The 21,022-nt window shown below is 42.3% G+C and overlaps 1 protein-coding gene and 1 pseudogene across 2 annotated transcripts; both read left to right on the top strand.

Annotated features, from left to right (window-relative positions):
* Positions 1 to 229: 229 nt before the first annotated feature.
* On the top strand, positions 230 to 10,093 carry meox2a (mesenchyme homeobox 2a). 2 transcript variants are annotated; one of them, XM_071397655.1, is made up of 4 exons: positions 230 to 932; positions 1,074 to 1,639; positions 6,960 to 7,132; positions 9,228 to 10,093. In XM_071397655.1, the coding sequence occupies exons 2-4, from the start codon at positions 1,093 to 1,095 to the stop codon at positions 9,444 to 9,446; spliced, it is 939 nt and encodes a 312-aa protein (XP_071253756.1). In that variant the 5' UTR covers positions 230 to 932; positions 1,074 to 1,092; the 3' UTR covers positions 9,447 to 10,093. The 2 variants fall into 2 exon arrangements, with proteins under 2 accessions (XP_071253756.1, XP_071253754.1); XM_071397653.1 differs by having other exon boundaries at positions 230 to 1,639.
* A 3,100-nt stretch (positions 10,094 to 13,193) lies between these two features.
* Positions 13,194 to 21,022, top strand: part of LOC139572488 (alkylglycerol monooxygenase-like) — a 43,160-nt pseudogene continuing 35,331 nt past the window's right edge.

The raw sequence follows: 21,022 nt of genomic DNA, 5'->3' as shown, positions 1-21,022 counted from the left end.
TACTTTATTCCATGTGTTATTTCATTTTTTTTTCTTCTGAAATATAAAATATACACTTTTTTGGTTACTACATGATTCTATATGTGTTATTTCATAGTTTTGATGTCTTCAGTATTCTTCTACAATGTAGAAGAAAAAAAATGAAAATAAAGAAAAACCCTTAAATGATGAGAAGGTGTGTCCAAACTTTTGACTGGTACTGTATATAAATATGGTAAAAAATGTTTTGGGGTGTATACAAACTACCCATACAGAGGTACAGTATACTAGTATGAGATAGCTTTGGAAAGGAAGCAAAGCAACACGTGCTTTAACATAACTAACCTCACAAAGATATCAACAAAGGTAAGACAATACATAACGAGCTATCCCTTGACACCAACAGTCATGTCTGTTCACATTTTTACATCCCATCTCTTATGGTAAGTATGGAGGTGCAAATGGTACAACCCCAACACATAACACCATCATCATCTTAAACATTATGGACTATTTTCTAAGAAGAAAAGGGGCCACTAGAAGTCAAGATATCCAAAGTCGAAAAATAAATGGCCTTCTTTCCTGAGACACCAGCCATTTTAATAGTGCTGATTTATTCTGCCATGTTTTTTGGAGGGCGATCATATGCATGTGGTCAGTAGTACGCAGTCTGTGACCCAGCCTCCCTCTCACGTTACAGCCTATTTATAACGTTCCCTCAGCCGGCTCCCTTCTTACTGCAGTTCCTTGGAACCACCTTTCCCTCCACTCCACAGGTCTCCAGTCTCCTCTCTCTCCTGTCATCTGAGAATCTCTCCGGCAGCTTATCTAGGGTTCACTGTTTATCCTGCGCAGCCTGGCAACTGTCCGCATGCCCAGGATTATTACTGGAGCCCCCTTTCAACACACACACAACTTTTTTATCGAACTCTTATCAAGGAGACACATTTGGGGTAAGCTAAGGAAAGATCACAAGTAGTGGATTTTGGATATTCTGTCTTTTGTTTGACCCCCTTTTAAAAACTTATTGGCTTACTTTTTTGTTACCTTTAATTTTTTGTCCCCCTCTCCCTCCCGTCCTTATCTTTCTGGAGGGCTGTGTGTTTGCATGCGATGGATCACACACTCTTTGGCTGCCTCCGCAGCCCCCATGCCACTGTGCAGGCCCTGCACCCTGCCTTCACCCAGTCTCCGCTGACTCTCCACGGACGCTCGGACCACGTCTCCTACCCTGACCTGGCCTCTTCCACTGCCACCTCCTCCCCTTCGGCCTGCATCATCTCCGGCTATCCCGGTGACGAGGGCCTGTTCGGCGGGCATCACCACCATCACCGCGGGCATCACCCGGCACAGCAACAGCAGCATCACCTGCCTCAGCACCAGACCGGCTGGCACATTCCACAGATGCCCTCTCCTGGCAGTGCGAACTCCCGCCACAACCTCTGCCACCCCCACCCCCACTCTCACTCGGCCCAGGAAAGTGCCCTCGCACCCCCAGACCTAGGCACCCCTGGCAGGAACAGTCTCTGTACCAGCACCCCCAACCTGGGCAGCAGCACCCCCACGGGGGCCAACTGTGTGCCTGCAGACTTTGGAAGACAGACACTGTCACCTGCTGAGGCAGAGAAGAGAAATGGCAAGAGGAAAAGTGACAGCTCAGGTAAGACGAGAGGAAAGATCGACTTTTGGGTTGACATTTATTTTTATCTGTCTTCTTCCTTCTTCTTTTGGCTGCATGTAAAAATGGGTTGATTATAATGTTACACAATGTAAGTGGGAAACTAAAGCTACATATCTTTATCTTATTAATAAATTGTCATACAGTTGAAATACAAACAATTATCAAATACACTTGCAGCGCATCTATTCAAGACGGGTACAACTTAACTGTACATTAACGTAATGTTTTGAAAAGAGATTAAGAGTTTAATTTAGGTGTGGTTTCAAGAGCGACATTATCACTCAGACTTCTAAGGCTTTCCGTGGAGACGGAGTGGTGGAGTTTTATGCTTCACTGACAGAAAATGTGCTATAATATTCTTTGAAAAGAGGTTTGAAATGTTGGCTGACATGAACATAGGCAATTACAGTATGTTGACTAAAGGGGAGATCAAAGTCCAGACGATAACTCCGTGTGGGCATTAGACTTCTGCCATGTTTTGGTCTAAATCCCATCTGTTTCATTTCAACGCATTTTAGGTGGCAGAAAATGAGGCTCACTGTTAAATATTAATGTCATGGATTGTAAAAGACTACACCAGTGCTTCGAATGACACTAAACACCCGAGAAGATTTAGGCTTTTCGTACTGTGGAGTGCGCTTAGTTTCCAGGATTATTGTTGATGCAGTCATTTTAATAAAAGAGACTGGGAAGTTGAATCAATAAATATATTCAATTAAAAAATGTGAGTTACAGTAGCATTATGTAAAACAGCTGATATACAGTTTAGTAGATTCGTTGCAATGTTAATAGTCTTTAAACAAAACATTTTATTTAAAACTAAAACTAACTTTCAAACGTCCAAAGAAACCTACTCTCTATTTCCTACAAGTTTGTTCAATGGTCCTAAAAAATGTATGAAATGTACAATCAACCACAAACATTTTTACTGCTAATGTTTTCGTGCTTCACTACTAAACATTTACTACACATATTTTCTGTCAATAAAATGAAGATCACTTTGTCAATCACTGTTGAGCAGTTATTAACATGCAACATAAAAAAAGGTTTTGCCAGCATTTCAAGAACACATGTGTTGAGCAATTATATGGTCTAAATGAAAACATGCATTTTGCATTAATAAGGTTTGGAATAATGACTTACTACCTCAAGTAGATACTGTACAGGCGTGACTTGTGACCTTGGATTTCATAGTCATTGAGATTTTCTACGTTTGTGAAAAGGACCATGAACTTTATACACAGAAAGTGTAGAAATATTGACAAAATATAAACAATACAAATATGGTCATTTATTACGTTACGTTAACTGGAACAGACATTTTAACATTATTACATAGCCTAGCAGTGTCTTTATAATTCTGAATAGACCAATATCTCTTTAATATATCAACTTTTTACGATTTCAACCTTTCTAATCGATATGAAGCACTTTGTAAGTGTTAAAGCGTTTTTTTAAATGGAAGATTTTGTTGTCAACATATTAGCAGCAACTGATCAGTTTTCCATGGAAAGTGTTTTTGCCGTCCTACCTGAAATGTCATCCTGCAGCACTGGGCCTAGACCTCTGTCTGTTTAAACACCCTCAGTGTGGCTCACCTGGCTGTGGTTCTGTACACACCACTTGAACACTTGGTTGATATTTTCCCTATGTGGTTAGTGCCCTGTTTCGCTTGACTCACGCAGGATTACTGTTGGCCACTTCAGTCATGGATCCCTTCTGACACATGACTCATTCTAACAGATGATGGAACGTTTTCACAAAATCACAGGGACTTAAACTAATTAAGTGTGCAATTAAATGTGTATTATTTCTGTTTGAAATTAATGGGCAGCATAGAGACAGAGGGCATATAAAATAGAGGCTTATTACAACCCTATTTAAAAAAAATTGTTACCAAAATAAGAACTCATGGTATTTGGATGTAGAGGAATACCAAAAAGATGCATAGAAATGATTAACACACCTGACTTATAGAATTGTTCAGATGTTGGGAATGTTATTTTGTATTATTATGCAAATCATTGTACAAGTAGCAGCACCACACTGAAATTGCCAGAAAAACGACACAAAGTTACTAAGCTAAGAGAGCGCAACTTCGAAGGCAGTCACTACTATTTATAATACTGCTCTTGTTTGACCATACTAACCTCTCCTATATTCATACATTTAGAACTCCATCCTCTATTTCCTGTTCTCCTTGGTCAAATCATTTGGAAACTAACACTTGGCCACCAAGCTCCATTTCAATTCCCTAGTTCCAATGGTTATTGCAGCCTCATTACGTGGGCCTTGCATTCTCTTCACGCTAACACCAATCATGCTGATTATTGAGCGTAGTTAGCTTATCCAATCAGCTGTCCAAATAGCACCGTGTTGCCAATTCGATGAGATAGCCCTGATTTGGTTTCACCATCTGGATTGAAACCTGAGTAAAATCCGCCTGTGAAACTTTACATTGGATACCAAAAACAATAATAAAACATTTGAACCCAGATTTCCATGCAGAACACTCTCCTGGTCAAGAAATACAAATCATTTTATGTGATTATTTTCCCAAAGGTGGACTGCAGGGTATACACTGTCACGTGATGAGTGGTCCAGCTGGTATTTGGGTGTCTGGTTTCTGTGAAACCTGCTCATTTTAAGGGTTCCAGCTGGAGGGAATATGGTCGTGCCGTTTGGTGTAACCTGGGCTGGACGATCAGGTATACTGGAGCTCTGAGAGAGCTAGGGGTCAACCTGGCAGATTTGAAAGTTTGGGAACAGTTTAGCCTGCAGGTTTAATGCTTTATACATTATGTTATGCACATGTACATACTGTCTTACAAAAAGTCTTATAATGTTATGTGTCACTATGTCTCAACATTTTTACTGACTAAACAACTGCTGGTTTTTAGTCAGGATCATTCTATAATTATATGACATTGGTAGCAGGTCATCATACATGCTCATGTCAAGTCTCCTACTGTGTATTATAACTGAATTATAATGCAGTATACATGTAGGCTTTAAGTAAAGTGTAACCAAAACTTCTTACGAAAGTGTTAATAGATTTTAAACATGAAGTAATAGTAATTGCTTGTATCCTATTTTGTTATTGTGGAGAGTATTTTTGAGTGCTGCTGTAGCAAGTGATGCTCAGGGACTAACTCAGGCATGGCTTTGTGATTCTCGGTATTGCCGCTGAGGTTATTTTGGTAGATCTAGCATTACAATATTCTATGTCACAATGAAATTGTGTTTGCCGTAGATAAGATTTCTCAACAAAATCTACAAAATTATTGGCCAATGAACTGAAAATGTAAAACTGAAAGGAGTGAAAAGTATAATCATTTCATTTTGCAGTCTTTCTGTCAGAAACGTTGGCAGGGACACTAACACTATTTTTTAAAGGGTTCCCTGATCTGGCTTCAGACCATTTGCGAGCCCTAAAACTACCCAGTGTCTGGGCTCTGTATTTTCCTCCCATTATTCCCTTTTGTGTGGAGAGATGAAAGTTCCAGCAAGGACCTAATTGCTGTGGTGTAGTGGCTGTGTCGTAAAACCTTGGGACTCTTTTTAAATCGGCTTTGCGCTGGTCTCCAGCAGCTGGCCATGTTATTCTTTATTCTTACACAATGTCTGTGTTTACCAGAGAGTAAATACATCTAAGAGGTATGTTTGAATGAGGCCTGCTCTCTGGCACACCGACAGTTGGCCTACCCTGGTGAAATTACAGATATGTTGAGATGGAAGGTTACCAGCTATAGGACATTTGCTATTCACCATACAATGACACACAGAATGTCAGCTGCTTTACCACACTGTAAGAATAGTCTTATCATTTATGTGGGAATAACTAGACAATATATTTGCAGTGTATTCCTGTCTTGGATGCCAGTTACGCAGTAAGACATATCACCATGTGCTTGGAGTTTTCCTTTCCTTTTTTCCCACAATATCAATGATGAATGGCTTTTTGCAAACAAAAGTTGTGTAACTTTCCATTCTTCTCTATTTTCTATGACACAAAAAGAGATGGGCAATGTATTTCTTTTTAAAGAAGAGTGTGAAAAAGAGAAAGAAAGCATTTTTTTCCTGTGAGAAAATATTTTGAAAGAGACACTTTTTCAGTATGAACTTCAAGAAGTTTCTCGGAGTGTCTCCTGTGACGTGGCGGAGTGAGTGACTCCCATCACTGGTGGTGTATCTGGCCTGGCCCTGGCCTGTAAACTCCCAGCCTATTTACAGTTTGGATTTGGGACCGCCTGTTGGGATTAACACAGACTGCAGAACAGAACCGCAGATTAACTAGCATGCAATCGCTGTTGCCTTGAAGTGCAATGTGCAGCTGAAGCATATCCAAACGGCCCAACCACAAAGTCTCGTCACAATAGGAACGTTTGGGAACCAAATTAACAAAACATGTTCCTTCTGAGAAACAGTCAAAAATAAAAAAAGTTACAATATCTTCTCCTGAGGTTGAAACAAAATGGGAATGACAAGTAGATTTTTTAATCCACATTGGTTGTATAAATATATCCTTTAAATCTCAATTAAACAATTTCCTCCCGTCACTCCAGTGAATCATCAGGTGGTAGACTTGCATATCTTTGCAAAAAAAGGATCTGCATTGCTTCATGTTCATCTGGGGAATCGTAACAGTTTGTCCTTATGTGTATGATATCATAATCATAATCCTAGATCAAAACCAGACTGACATACATGCTACTCTCCCTGTAGTCCATCTCATAGTCTAGCCACTCTCAGTAAGTTCAAAAGTTTGACAATATTGTTCAAATTCAAACAACACCAATCTAAACGAGAGATTGGACAAATACTCCTTTGCAAATTGTTGTGAGTTGGCAGCTTGTTAGTCATAAAGGGGAGACGCTTATAAAATGGAGGTAAATAAACTGAGGAAACATATTTTCACACATCCTGCAGAGCTGTTTCGTTGCATGTTAAAACTACGAGGGTAGCAGCCGATTCCATTAACAGTAAGACAAATGAACTCCATATTGGAAAGAGTAGGAGCCAACCCATTGTGTGTGGGAGAGCACAGCTGCCAGAAACAGGCACATGTGTAGACGCTTCTGGGTCCTCCCAGCCACTTACAGTGTGCGTAAACAATGCCGCTACAATAAAAGGTGATTGGCAGCTCCCATTGTTTCCCATATCTGACTCCTTCCCTCCTCTGCCTGTATTTGTGTCTCTGGCCTGGACCTGCCATATAGTACTCATTTTATCATTATTTTCTTTGAGTATAAATCTCCCTGACTGGAAAGAAAAAAATGTGTGTCGTGTTTGATTTCAGAGTCCCAAGACGGGAATTACAAGTCAGATGTGAACAGCAAACCCAGGAAGGAGCGGACGGCGTTCACCAAGGAGCAGATCCGTGAGCTGGAGGCCGAGTTTGCCCATCACAACTATCTGACGAGACTGAGGCGCTACGAGATAGCAGTCAACCTCGATCTCACAGAGAGACAAGTATGTAATGTCACCACTCTAACCTCATTCTCCCACTTGTCCCTTTGAGTTCAAACATATTGACCCCATAACACATCAATGCCGGGTGGTGGGAAAAGTCTGCCTCAGTCAGACCATACAGAGGTTTTCGGAGATATAGTGTTTTCCTAACTTTAGAACTTCTGGTTTGTGTGCTGTTGTGCTCCAGCTGTGACTGTGAAGAGGGACTATCATATTCCAGATATTTGGGTCTATTCTTTCAGTCAGCCTACAGTCAAGTAATGGAGACAGGCACAAAGGCAGGAGGTGCTGTCTAGCAAGTCACTTCCTGTTTCCCCCAGCTAGGACAAATTAGTCTCAGAGCATAGGCAGAGGGGCCGCTGTAAACACACATTAAATAAATAATAGAAGACAAATTGCGGGGAAGGAAACATCGTACAGTGTTCTGTAACACCTATTTGGGGTGTCAGAGAGAAGCTAAATGTCACATGTGGCATACATCTGGCCGTAGGTAGTTTGTTATATACAGTAGATATTAAATGGATAGAACAGACTGGTTCCTGACAGTATATGTTTCTTACGTAACATCAGAGACTCAAAACCTTCAACCTTAAGTTTTCAATTTTCGACAAAGTGCTTCAATATAAAACTTCTAAAAGTCATTTCAAATGCCCAAATATAACCATAAACTAAGATACAAAATATTATGCCTACCATCTAAACATGAATGTAACAATAAATAATGGCCACACTTTACATTACCCTAAACACAGTGAATATCATTGGGTTATTCCATTAAGTAATTATGTAATTACCCCATAACAGCCTAGTAATTATGTACAGTTTTGGAGTATTTATATTGCGCTTAGAACATCCAATATTTTTCTTGTACAAAATTAAAATTCATAACCAACTCTTAGAAAACATGAACCTACCTGTTATTCCAGAGAGGCAACATGATCCCTTAGGCATTACATGACTCAGACAGGCCTGTGTCTTACCTTCAGTAACATGGAAACATCTAGTAACAAATATGACTGCAAAACAGCCCATACAAACCAGTCATAATAATAACATAAGTAATTGAGTCATTAGCCCACTGATGATAGCATTAGTAGAAATAACATGTACTATACAGTAGCCATGTGACAACAAACTCGGTGACCTGCGCCTTGCCTTACTGCACTATCAATAACAGGAGAGAAAAGTGCAAGCTTGCAGATGTATTTTAAGGACGATCCATTTACAGTAATGTCAGTAGGAAATCTGGGTGGCTGGGTTTGGAACTCTGCCCGTCAACCTGATAGTGATTTTATAACTACGAAACTCAATGGGACTGGACTCAATGACACATTGACAAATGGGAAATTGTTCTCTGAACTAAAGATACCTTTGAGTGGTATATCACAAACAGGTATATTAGGTAATATAGCAACAAAATAGTAACAAAATTCATCCATCCCCGTTGAGCTATAGGCTGTATTCAGGTGGAAAAGGCTTCCGTTCACACGTGCTCTTCTGACGTGCTATCATATGGACCAAAAAATGATCAATAACCACAACTGATGTGATCGTCAGCATGGCATGTATAGCTGAAGGTTTAAGACAAACGTTGTGTGTAAAATCAAGTGACTACCTGCCCATGTGACCCAGCTAGGCCTCACAGCATGACACTCCCCAAAATAAACCAACCAAACGCAAGGAGAGAAAGAGAGACTCATCCAGAACCCAGTCAGTGTTGACTCTCACGTCTACTCGGACACAATCTTCTACGTAAACCCTTTTAAGCAACAGCCTAATCATCATTCTGGGAGACGTAAATACTGGAGGAGTTGTCGAGTCAGGGAAAAGAGGAAGCAGCGTCTTGATGCCAGGGAATGTGACAGTACATCAGCACACAATCACTGCTACAGTATAGATATAGCTGCCAAACCTTTACAGCAGCGCCTGTATCAGGTTTTAGGCTTACCATTTGAACAATATCCAGGTCTTTTAATAGGACTCTACTCAGTATTCATAACAGTCTCCAGCTATGCAAAATGAACCCCCGACGCCAAACGCCATTTTGCTGTTCTTTTCAGAATAACTCAACTTGTCTTTTGTGGTTGTTCCACAGGTAAAGGTGTGGTTTCAGAACAGGAGGATGAAGTGGAAACGAGTAAAGGGAGGTCAACAGGGGGCTGTAGCGAGGGAAAAAGAACTGGTGAACGTGAAAAAGGGGACATTGCTGCCGTCCGAATTCTCCGGCATAGCGGCTCTTCATCACTCCACAGACTCCCTGGCCAATGAGAACAGTCACGACAGCGACCAGAGTTCCGAGCATGCTCACTTATGATGCACAGCAGCAGGCCACTCCTACTCAAAGTGGGCTCAGCCTCACATCTCAGGAACGTCCTTAAAAGGGCATGGTGTCTGGTCGTCTTTAGCAAAGTTCAACGATGCTAAATAAATGTGTACAAATGTACAAAGAAATGACGTGTGTTACTTGATCTAAGAAGATGCATGTAAGGACGTTGCTTAAACCAAACTAAGATCACCAATACATTTCAAGAACTGCGAACCCAACGCAGGAATATGAGATATTGCAAAAGGTCAATGCACATTAAGCATATGTTACGAACGTGCCTCCGCTCAACACTCTGCTTTTGGAAGCAGAACATATTCTTAGAATATTAGGACAGATTCAGAATTGGCCGAATTGTTATGAACATTCCATGTTGTGTGTCTTGCATTGAAAAAGGGGCAAGTTCATGCTTTTGATTTGCACTGTTGAACACTTGCCTCAATTGGTTTCTACTGTATGTCATAGAAATTGTGATGTAATTGAATTATTGATTAAATCAAGTGTGCAGGAGAATCAAATTTCAGCTAATTTACAGTATACTCTGAACTTTATTATCTGTATTTTTCTTGCCTTCGCTATAGCAATAATTTCTAATACACACTATACCACTCACACAGTAATAAACATTTCTGATGTTCCTTAGTGGCCATTTTCTTCTGCCCTGACTGATATTTGTAAACAAAACTGAATATTGCATGAACAGAGGTTCTACTGAAATGCTTCTCAGATCAAATAAATTAAACCAGAGGTAAATGGAATTCACGTTGGGTTGAATAACGTCATGATGCCTCCCATCCACATGAATCCAGGGTAATGTATGACTATGCTGTGAACTGAGATGACATGAATTAAACATTAGCCAACGTGTAGAGAACTGTTGATGGGGTGCATGGCTAATTCACCTTTTCCTCAAGGCAGGGTCGGGACTTCTGCCAAAGCCCCACAGGAGAACCTGCGAAAGGATCATATTCTATTACAAAATCATTGAATAATTTCAAGACTTGATCTCCTCTTTCACCACAATGTGAGTGTGCATTCTAATTTGGAGCTAGAACAGTATTTTGGAGACTGTGAACTTTTTAGTGCAAGCTAGCAATAAAGTGTAGTTTTGACCAAAAGCTAACTGTGTGGTAAACACAGTGCAGTCAAAATTCTGTTTTTACTTTGTTTTGTATCATATTGTACAGCAGCTGATGAAACTAACACTGTAAAAGTGTGAAGAAATTTGGTCAGTGTTATTTCCTGATAGTTTCTGGTTGAAAATACAATCTATACAGACCTTCCAATCCAGCCTTTCTTAACGTATGGGTTGCGACCCACTGTTAATTGTGTGTTGCGACGTGTGAGAGTAAATGTATAATTATTTCATTAATTTCTGGAATTGATTTGGCCAAGTGCGCTCTCTGCTTAGAAGCGGTCTCTGCTCAGTTTGGCAGCTGCGTGAGTGTGAGAGGGAGATGGCCGTGTGTTTCGCGGTTTACCTGATATTTTTTCTGCAGTTTTCTAGAAGATTACTCCGCGACACACGCGATGCAGCAGATGATGCGCTGTCTGCCACTGACTTGTCATTCATACTCGCCGCTGTCATCAAATGGATTAATGCTAGCAACAAGTTTTGACTGGGCTCAATTGTCATGAAACGCATAAACAGCGATGAGTTTCTCTTTCATAGAAACGTATAACGAGGAGCGCCCACAATGTGTTTTGTGCGGGGAAGTGCTAAGTAATGAAACGACACATCCTGACCAAACATCCACTGCATGATGGTAAACCCAAGAAGTTATTTCAGAACAGGGCAGCATGCTTCAGGAAACAGTGCTTCGACAGTGGAAAAGTAAGTCAGCTAGCAAGGCATTGTTGTCATTTTATAACAGGTGATGATAAGCAGAAATAAGGGAGTACTAACTAACTCTCATAGTAGTAGATGTGAGTTTCTCATTCAAACAATCCCCTGGCCTTGTACACAGCTAATAGCTATCATTCGCCAAAGCAAGCTAGCTACTGGTAGTGCAACCCTAGTAACAGTACCAATGAAGATGAAAAATGATCAGGCCTACTGTACATCTTACTGTAGAAATGATTGTTGAAAACTGGTCTAGGTTGGAACTGTTGCTGTTAAAATACAATAATAATTTTTATTCTTAACTGGAATAAACTGATTGAAGCAAGATGCTTTTTGAGCCAAACACACTCACACAGTTCTGGGTTGCTCATCTACAGCAGGAAGCGGTCTCCTGCCTGACTGGGAAAGCAGTAGATGTTCTGGTCCAGTTTGGCACCACATACCTATGCGAGTCAGGGTTCTCAAATCTGACATACATAAAAAAACAAGTACAGAAAAGAGTTTCAAGGCTGAGCATGACCTCAGTGTTGTACTGTCAGGAACGGAGCCCAGAATAGACATGCTCTCAATAGGACTGTGTGTCTGTGTGTTTTCTGGTCTACATCTGTGTGATGTGATCAATCAGTTTATTCCAGTTCAAAATTAAAAAATATGTATTGTATTTTAACAGCAACAGTTCCAACCTAAACTTTCTTTCAACAATCATTTCTACAGCAATATAGGCCTGATCATTTTTCACCTGTACTGAAACTTAGGGTTGCACTATCAAAAAGCCTGTGTGTGTGTTCTGTTATTCATAACATCCAGTTCAGAATGAAAATGATTTATTATATTTTAACAGCAACATTTCCAACCAATACAGATATGTAAGAGTGTTTTTAATGGGGGAAAATACAAATTAATATATATTTTTATGGATATTCAATTTCATTGTTATTTGTTTTTGTCTATGTTGCATTTGTTTAGGCATAAGGGCAATGAAATGTACCAATATTTATGTATAGTTGCATATTTTCCTAAGCTTGGGTCCCAGGAAAACCCAGAATTTCTCATTTGGGTCTCATGCTGAAAAAGTTTAAAAATCCCTGTTTTAATCAACAGGTTTGCATGGGCGGGAGTTTCGGTTTGTACACTGGTTAATAGACTAATAGCAAAGAGCATCCCAAACTATTTTGATAAAAATGGCTGCATTGGGCCTTAAAATTAAATGCGCAATCACACATGCAAGTATTTTTTTACATTGAGGATTTCTAAAACTGATAACTGCTCCCAGTTTGTACACCAAATGTCACCCATCTCTCCATTATCTTCTTTATGCGCAGTTGATTATTTAATGCTCTCTGCCTTCTTTTCATGTCAGGTGATGCAACATTCTCCTTTTTCGAAATAGTCTCCTCTCCAGCAAGAAAAAAGTTAACTTTGAAAGTTGACATATTTAACATCAATTAATAGGCTAATTACATGTCATGTGAATTAATAGGGCTTCATTATTCGATACCGAACAATTACCCATGACCTGCAAATCAATGGAACGTAGGAGTAAAGACAGACCACAGACAGAATGGTCTGACAATGTCATAGCTGGTTTCTTCGTAATATACATGAAAGACCCCCACACTTATTTGTTGTTATCTTTTCATTTCTGGAATTGATACTATGGTACGATTTAATGGCAGCTGAAGGCATTGTCAGTCCTGAGACAAAACAACCAACCCCACACCTGACCTATGATCCATTTACTGTATCCCGCCCCTGAAGAGTGCCAATAAAACGACAGTTATCTCGCAGTACAAATGACGTTTGATGACTATGCGTGTTAAAGTAGTTAAAATTCCCCAGACGATTGGTTTAGCATCACCTTGCGTCGAGGGATTGACGGATTGAAGGCGCATACAATGGCACAATTCATGGACGTAGTCTCATTGACCAAGGGTATTAGGTTAATGTTTTACATTGTAACACCGAACAAATCGTCATTTGAAAATGTGGAGGATGTCCCGCCATACTTTCAGCAGGTGAGTTCGTTGTTAAAAATGCTGGAGCGGTTTGATGTGTTTTGTGGGTTTTTTGACAATCGATAGTGTGGCGCTCATGCTAGAAGTGACACACTTGAAATGTCTAAACATAGTGAAGGAAAGTCTGCACACTTAGTTTGAATGATATCATCTATGCTACTGTATATTCATAAATCTTCACAAATCCTTAGTTTTAGACAAAAAGTATTTAATCATGAGCATGGGGAGGTGTGCCCTTGTTCAGTCCAATGGAGGGGATGTCTGTTAACCCGCCTGAATTGGACCTTTCTCTCTGGAAAATGTAGTTAATTTAATCTGATTGTCTTAAAGTTCAATGACTTTGTCCACACAGGGCATCTGAACAGACAAAATACTTTTTGATGATTTTCATCAACATTTTGGGTGTTTTATATAACTTTTGTACACCTATGGTGTTCCCGGTCATGACCGGTCATTAGAAATTAATGTGTGAGACTACAATTAGTGTATAAAATTGGGTTCAGGCACATGCCCATTCATCAGATGGACACACTTCCTCTCCCAGACTCCCACATGCATGTGTGTTTGAGCACCCACCCACACGCACGCACGCATGCACGCACTGTCAGGGGTGTGTACGGGAGGCGAAGTCAGATGCAGGAGAGCAGAGTGTAATAAACAGGCACACTTAAATTCCAGTCCAAAAATGACAGCACATAAGAACAATAATGTGCCAAAAATATGAAACATAGCAAAAGTAAAGCGCCTGACATAATCCACATAACAATAAACAATTACACACAAAGACATGGTGGGGAACAGAGGACTAAATACATGCAGTAATTATGGAATGAAAACCAGGTGTGTAATGGAACAAGACAAAACAAATGGATATATGAGAAATGGAGCGGTGATGGCTAGAAAGCCGGTGACGTCGATCACCGAACGCCGCCCGAACAAGGAGAGGAGCCGACTTCGGTGGAAGTCGTGACAGTGCCCCCCCCCCCCCCTTGACGCGAGGCTTCAGCGGCGCGCTGACACCAGCCTCGGGGACAACCCGGAGGGCGAGGCGCAGGGCGATCCGGCCTGCGACGGTGAAACTCCCGCAGCAGTTCGGGGTCCAAAACATCCGCAACCGGAACCCAGCACCTCTCCCACTCCACGAGGTACTAAAGGCCCCCTGCCCGACGCCTCGAATCCAGGATGGAACGAACAGAGTACGCCGGGACCCCCTCGATGTCCAGAGGGGGTGGAGGGACCTCCTGCACCTCAAATTCCTGGAGTGGACCAGCCACCACCGGCCTGAAGAGAGACTCATGGAACGAGGGGTTAATACGGTAATCAGAGGGAAGCTGTAATCTGTAACCCACCTCGTTCACCCTCCTCAGGACTTTGAATGTCGTGGCACGCACGCACGCAAGCACGCACGCACGCACGCGCACACACACACACACACACACACACACACACACACACACACACACACACACACACACACACACACACACACACACACACACACACACACACCTCACTCCCCTTCTTGGCTTCCATGGCAACCCCCACGGGAACCTTTCCCCAATAGAATCTTTCCCCCACAGGAACCACACCTGTTAGCATTCTCACAAACAATCGCAACATTGTTTCAATAATATATATAACTTTCCTCGAAGCTCTGGTATATAAAGCTTTTTTGAGGCCTTGCTCACAATTCATTCTGTGGCAGCACAATGACCAAACAATATACTGTATATGAGGCTCTTGATCATATCTTTGATCATGAGAGAGTTCTTGTTAAACTTTGACACAAAGTAGTCTGTGATAAATAGCACAATATTATGTTTCATCTGAGTATTTGTTATTGTCAAAATAATCCATACATTATGCTTTTCTTTACTCAAAAATGAGTTGTATGAGCTCAGGTCAACGAGGTCTACAGGCCATAAATAGCAAATAGAAGTTCAAAACGTGTAATGTTCACAAGAACTTAAGTTGATAAAAAGATCTAACACAACATTAGGTGATAATATATGTATTACTTTGGATTTGTAATCAGCTATAATGGGGCAGTCATTTTGGACTGGGAACACAGAATTAATTAACATGAAACGAACACAACAGGAGGGTTAAATAATGTTGTATTTTAGGACCACTTTTGACTCAAGAGCACCCAGTGCAAAAGAACAGAACACACCAATACTTTTTATTGTGACATCTGGATTATAAAGGTTTAGCGAAATCCTAAAATCAACACGTTTATTATCTGAGGGATAAAGCTCACATTTTAACAGGCTTCTATAAAGCCATGTGAATAGAGAAAATACAATTATCCAAACAGCAGGACTCCTCAGTGTCTTAATCCTGCTCCAAACAAGCTGTAATGAAACAACCTCATTTACTACAGTATTGTTACAGAGTTGTATGTGATGTTTGCATGGGTGTGTCACGCTTGTTTCGGTGCTGAATGTTGTTTGTGATGTAGTCATCACTCTGTGCACTAGTCTGTGTAGGATAGCCTACATGTAAGTGTCAAAAACATTTGGTTGGCTGTATGTACAGGTGTTGGATCTTAATTTGATCACCCTGTTGCAGGATAACTTTCATGCATTGCAGGAAATGTAAAACTGGCAGTGTATATGAGGTTAAAAAAGGCTTCTGAAGTTTGTAATTTCCACTTTGAAATTTCATGCTTGATTTTCCCTTACGAAAAATGTATCAACACCTACAAAAATGTCTGTGAATTATAATCTACATTTCCTGTTTCTGCAGGAGCAAACTAGCTTCCGTCCCATTCCTTGTTTCAATCTGGGCTCAAACTCGGGACCCTCTGATCACATCAACAACTGTCACCCACAAAGCATCATTACTTGTCCCTCTACAAAAGCCGCTGGTCAGTTGAACCTCTGTATAGCGTGATTATCATCATAGCTCAGTATGTAAATAAGTTGTTTTTAAATAAAAACACTGCATAAACATTGCTTGTCCGATTTAATTCCTGCCATAGTTTAATTGATTATCCAGTTACAACAAGATACATTCTACCTGTTACTTTAGGACAAAGTAGACATACTTTCATAAGAGAGTGTACAGGGTTTGTGTCTTCCCCATCACAAACCCGCGGCTAACATCACTCATCTACAGCCTGATAAAAATGGCCCCATTTGGGATAATACCAACATCTGTTCCACAATGTCATTTGCCTTGCAAGATCTAAGACCAAAAACAGAGATTTATATAAAACTATTAAAGACTCCCTTGACAATTTTCACAAACCCAAAGTATGTTACAGCCTTCATAAGACTTGTTTTCATTTGTCCTGTTGTTTGGAGGAAAATGCCACACAGAGTAAACACAGTGATTGTGAAGGTCAAACAAACACATTAAGAATGATTTTTTTAAAGTCCAAACCCCCATTCCCTCGGCATCCCCTTTTTCGCATGGCATGAGAACCTGAATTCCTTCCCAAATAAAGTGGAACGTTGTCAAGAACACAGCCCTGACGAGGTAAAACAATACTCTAGACATGAGAAAAAGAGGGAACGTTCAAGCCAGAATCCAAAATGATAATCTCTCTCTCAGTGGGTTTGGAGAGAGAGTGCTTGTGCTCTGAGCCCATTTGTTAGATGCAGTCCGTCAGTCCTCTGCCAGATGTCGGAGTGTAGCGTGTGATCGTCGGTCCCTCGTGGTCCTCTAGATCGCCCCAACACACACACACACACACACACACACACACACACACACACACACACACACACACACACACACACACACACACACACACATCCTATTCCACCTCCAGGTCTACACCTAGCGATCCACATTCCACACACACTCCCTGGGTGCAGTCACGTGACCAGATGAAGGTTTAGTTGACCAGGTCAGGTCAATCACAGGAGTGACATGGTCATTTCCTAAGACTAGCCAACAGGTCCAACACACTGTTGAAGTCACAATTATGGCATGATGGAAACCATTTTTGGTAACCTCTAGTAATTTCCTAGTAAGTACCTCTCATTCTGTTCTTGCATACTCCACGCCTACGTAATACCTAATGCAGCAGATACTGTATGTAGCATACTTATAGAATGGAATACAAAATAATAGAATAGAATAACTTTAGCCATATGAAGACATAAATGTTTTTGTTTTTTGGCCTATCCAAAAATTGCCCTAATCGGAGGACAAAATAATAACTTTGTTTATACAGCATCTTTAAAAAAAAAAATATTTTCCCTTTGTTACATGAACATAGTATATACATTTTACAAACATGGTCCACTTTTGTATATTACTTATTATATATGGATGGATAATATTCAGACACATCAGGTATTCATGTTTTCAGTCTGAACTATTATCAATCATACATGTTGTTTGCGAAACGTGCACGTGTAGTCGTCTGGTCATGTGATGTAACGGGACCTATTGAAATGAAAGGTTCCTCCAAATATTATTTGTACGGGTTGTTCAACTGTTTTCTTCTCCACTGGAGCTGAAATAAATCCTCAGGGAGAGATGATATGTGACTATCCCTGTGTAGCTTCACCATTGAGCCACCAGGGAAGCATCATGCATCACAAGACATGAAAGACCTTTTTACACCATGTCCTCTTGTTCATTTTCCAAGTCAAACATGTGAGGTTACTGTAAGCGTTCAAGGAAACACAAGACATAGAAGTGGTGGAGTTTTCATTGTGCTTGGACTGTTGATTCGTATTTGTTCTCCTTTGCTGTGACTACAGGCCACCACGTTCTTTATGGGCTTGATGGTTGTAGAGCTGGTGGTGAGCCTGCTGAAGGATGGAGCCCAACTGGCCTGATTCAGTGATGTCGTCACCTCAGTGTCAGCTGGTATCATTTCTAGAATGCCCACGTGGGTAAACTATAACTTTCTGGTAGGTTTCTAGAATTGCTATAGGGAAGCCTAAGCCTAGTCCTAAACTGAAAATAATGATCAATGGAGAATCTCCATAGAAATGGCTTTTTAGTCCAGGACTAGGCTTAATTTGTGTCCAGGAAACTGGCCCATTGAGTTCTATAGAAAAGTAATTACAGAAGTGCATCTCTTATGATAATGTATGGCTGTATATGTAAAAAAAAATAATAATAATGGTATACTGTAAGATGATCTAACTGTGCACCTGAAATGTATTGTGGAGAATCTGTGTGCTTATCTATTTGCAGTCTAGCTACTTAAGGGATTATTTTTGTTGTTGTTGTAATATTTGTTTTTACTTTTACCCCCTTTTCTCCCCAATTGGTAGTTACAGTTTAGTCTCATCGCTGCAACTCCTGTACAGACTCGGGAGAGGCGAAGGTCGAGAGCCATGCGTGCTCCGAAACACGACCCTACCAAGCCGCACTGCTTCTTGACACAATGCCCGCTTAACCCGGAAGCCAGCCACACCAATGTGTCGGAGGAAACACCGTACACCTGGCAACCGTGTCAGCGTGCATGCAGCCTGCCCGCCACAGGAGTCACTAGAGCGCAATGGGACAAGGACATCCCTGCTGGCCAAACCCTACCCTAACCCGGACGACACTGGGCCAATTGTACGCCGCCCCATGGGTCTCCCGGTCGCAGCCGGCTGCGACAGAGCCTGGCCTCGAACCAGGATCTCTAGTGGCACAGCTAGCAACTGCAATGCAGGACCTTAGACCAATGTGCCACTCGGGAGGCCCTACTTAAGGTATTTTGAGTAATATTCAGTTGTGACTGAACTAAATACATTTGTTATTTTCTTCCAGGCTATTTGCAAGCGGTTTTGAAATAACCACTTACATCTACATGTGGAACAACTTCTGTCTACTGGAACTACCCTGGGACTCTGCCTGAGCATGGTGGCTGGCTTTCCTAGCGGTGGACTTCGCCTACTACTGGGTCCATCGCTTTGCTCATGGTATGGCCATCAGTCTGGGTTAGCTTCTGACCTGGGTCAAGTACATACAGTATGTCAAATACTTGAGGTGCACTTGATTTAGCTTGCCAGGTACAATGGAACCAATGAGAAACAAGGGTCGACACTTTACTTGAAGAGGGTTATAAGAGGGTTGTAAGACATAACAGTCATACATTTGTTATGACTGGTTTCACGAATGCCTTATGTATACCTCCTTCAATTAAAGTGTTACCGAAGCTGGTCAAGTGAAATATACCACACCTCAAGTATTTAAAAGTATTGGGAAGTAGTTGTACTTGTATTTTTGGGTAAGCATTGTATGGTATGTGTCACACCCTGACCATAGAGAGCCCTCAGGGTTCTCTATGGTGTTTTAGGTCAGGGCGTGACTGGGGAGTTTCTAGGTTTTGTGTTTCTATGTTGGTGTGTGTGTATGGTTCCCAATTGGAGGCAGCTGATAATCATTACCTCTAATTGGGGATCATACTTAGTGTGTCCTTTTTCCCACCTGCGATGTGGGATATTGTTTTGTGTTAGTGCCATTGTGCGCTACGTATTTTGACGTTCGTTATTTCTTTGTTGTTTTTTGGAAGTTTCACCATCAATAAAATGTGGAACTCTACTCACACTGCGTCTTGGTCCGATTATTTATATAACGATCGTGACAGAATATCCCACCACCACAGGACCAAGCAGCGTGCCCAGGACGTGAAGGAGAGTTGGACATGGGAAGAAATACTAGGTGGATGCGAGACCCTTCCTTGGCGGGAGTCGCCAAGGAGTAAAGGAGGACAGCGACGACGCCGGGGTCCGCGGCCGCAAACAGCCCAAGGGCAACTTGGGGGGCACAAGGGATGTTCGGCCGCACCGAGGAGAGAGCCAGATACCGTCTGGGAGTCGATGGAGCAGTTGGAGGAGGGATATCGGAGAGAGATGTTGGTTAGGTGTATTCTGAAGCGCACTCGCCCTGAAGAGCGTGTCATCAGTCCGGTGAAACCTGTGCCGGCTCCCCGCACTCGCCCTGAAGAGCGTGTCATCAGTCCGGTTCAACCCGTGCCCGCTCCACGCACCAGGCCTCCAGTGCGCCTTCCTAGCCCGGTACGTCCTGTGCCGGCTCCCCGCACTCGCCCTGAAGAGCGTGTCATCAGTCCTGTGCCACCTATGCCGGCTCCACGCACCAGGCCTCCAGTGCGCCTTCCCAGCCCGGGAACGTCATGTGCCGGCTCCCAGCACTCACCCTGAAGAGCGTGTCATCAGTCCGGTGCAACCTGTGCCGGCTCCACGCACCAGGCCGCCAGTGCGCCTTCCTAGCCCGGTACGTCCTGTGCCGGCTCCCCGCACTCGCCCTGAAGAGCGTGTCATCAGTCCTGTGCCACCTATGCCGGCTCCACGCACCAGGCCTCCAGTGCGCCTTCCCAGCCCGGGAACGTCATGTGCCGGCTCCCAGCACTCACCCTGAAGAGCGTGTCATCAGTCCGGTGCAAACTGTGCCGGCTCCCCGCACCAGGCCTCCAGTGCGCCTTCCCAGTCCGGTACGTCCTATGACGGCTCCCCGCACTCGCCCTGAAGTGCGTGTTTACAGTTCAGAACCTCCAGCGACGGTTCACAGTCCAGAGCTTCCAGCGACGGTTCACAGTCCAGAGCTTCCAGTGATGGTCCACGGTCCGGAGACTCCAGTGACGGTCCACGGCCTGGAGCTTCCAGTGACGGTCCACGGCCCGGAGCTTCCTATGCTGGTGCCATGGCCGGAGCCTTCCTCTGCGCCGATGCCCAGTCCAGGCACGGCGTCCAGTCCCGCTCCATGGCCGGAGCCTTCCTCTGCGCCGGTGC

This window comes from Salvelinus alpinus, chromosome 4 (assembly GCF_045679555.1).
Source record: "Salvelinus alpinus chromosome 4, SLU_Salpinus.1, whole genome shotgun sequence".
Lineage (NCBI taxonomy): Eukaryota > Metazoa > Chordata > Actinopteri > Salmoniformes > Salmonidae > Salvelinus > Salvelinus alpinus.
This window is presented reverse-complemented; position numbering and strand designations above follow the sequence as displayed.

Bases quoted from the DNA above. Each gene is read 5' to 3' on its own strand.
- meox2a (XM_071397655.1), top strand. From the start codon at position 1,093: ATGGATCACACACTCTTTGGCTGCCTCCGCAGCCCCCATGCCACTGTG. The intron at 1,640-6,959 runs GTAAGACGAGAG...GTTTGATTTCAG, and splicing joins GAGGAAAAGTGACAGCTCAG to AGTCCCAAGACGGGAATTAC. The intron at 7,133-9,227 runs GTATGTAATGTC...GTTGTTCCACAG, and splicing joins TCGATCTCACAGAGAGACAA to GTAAAGGTGTGGTTTCAGAA.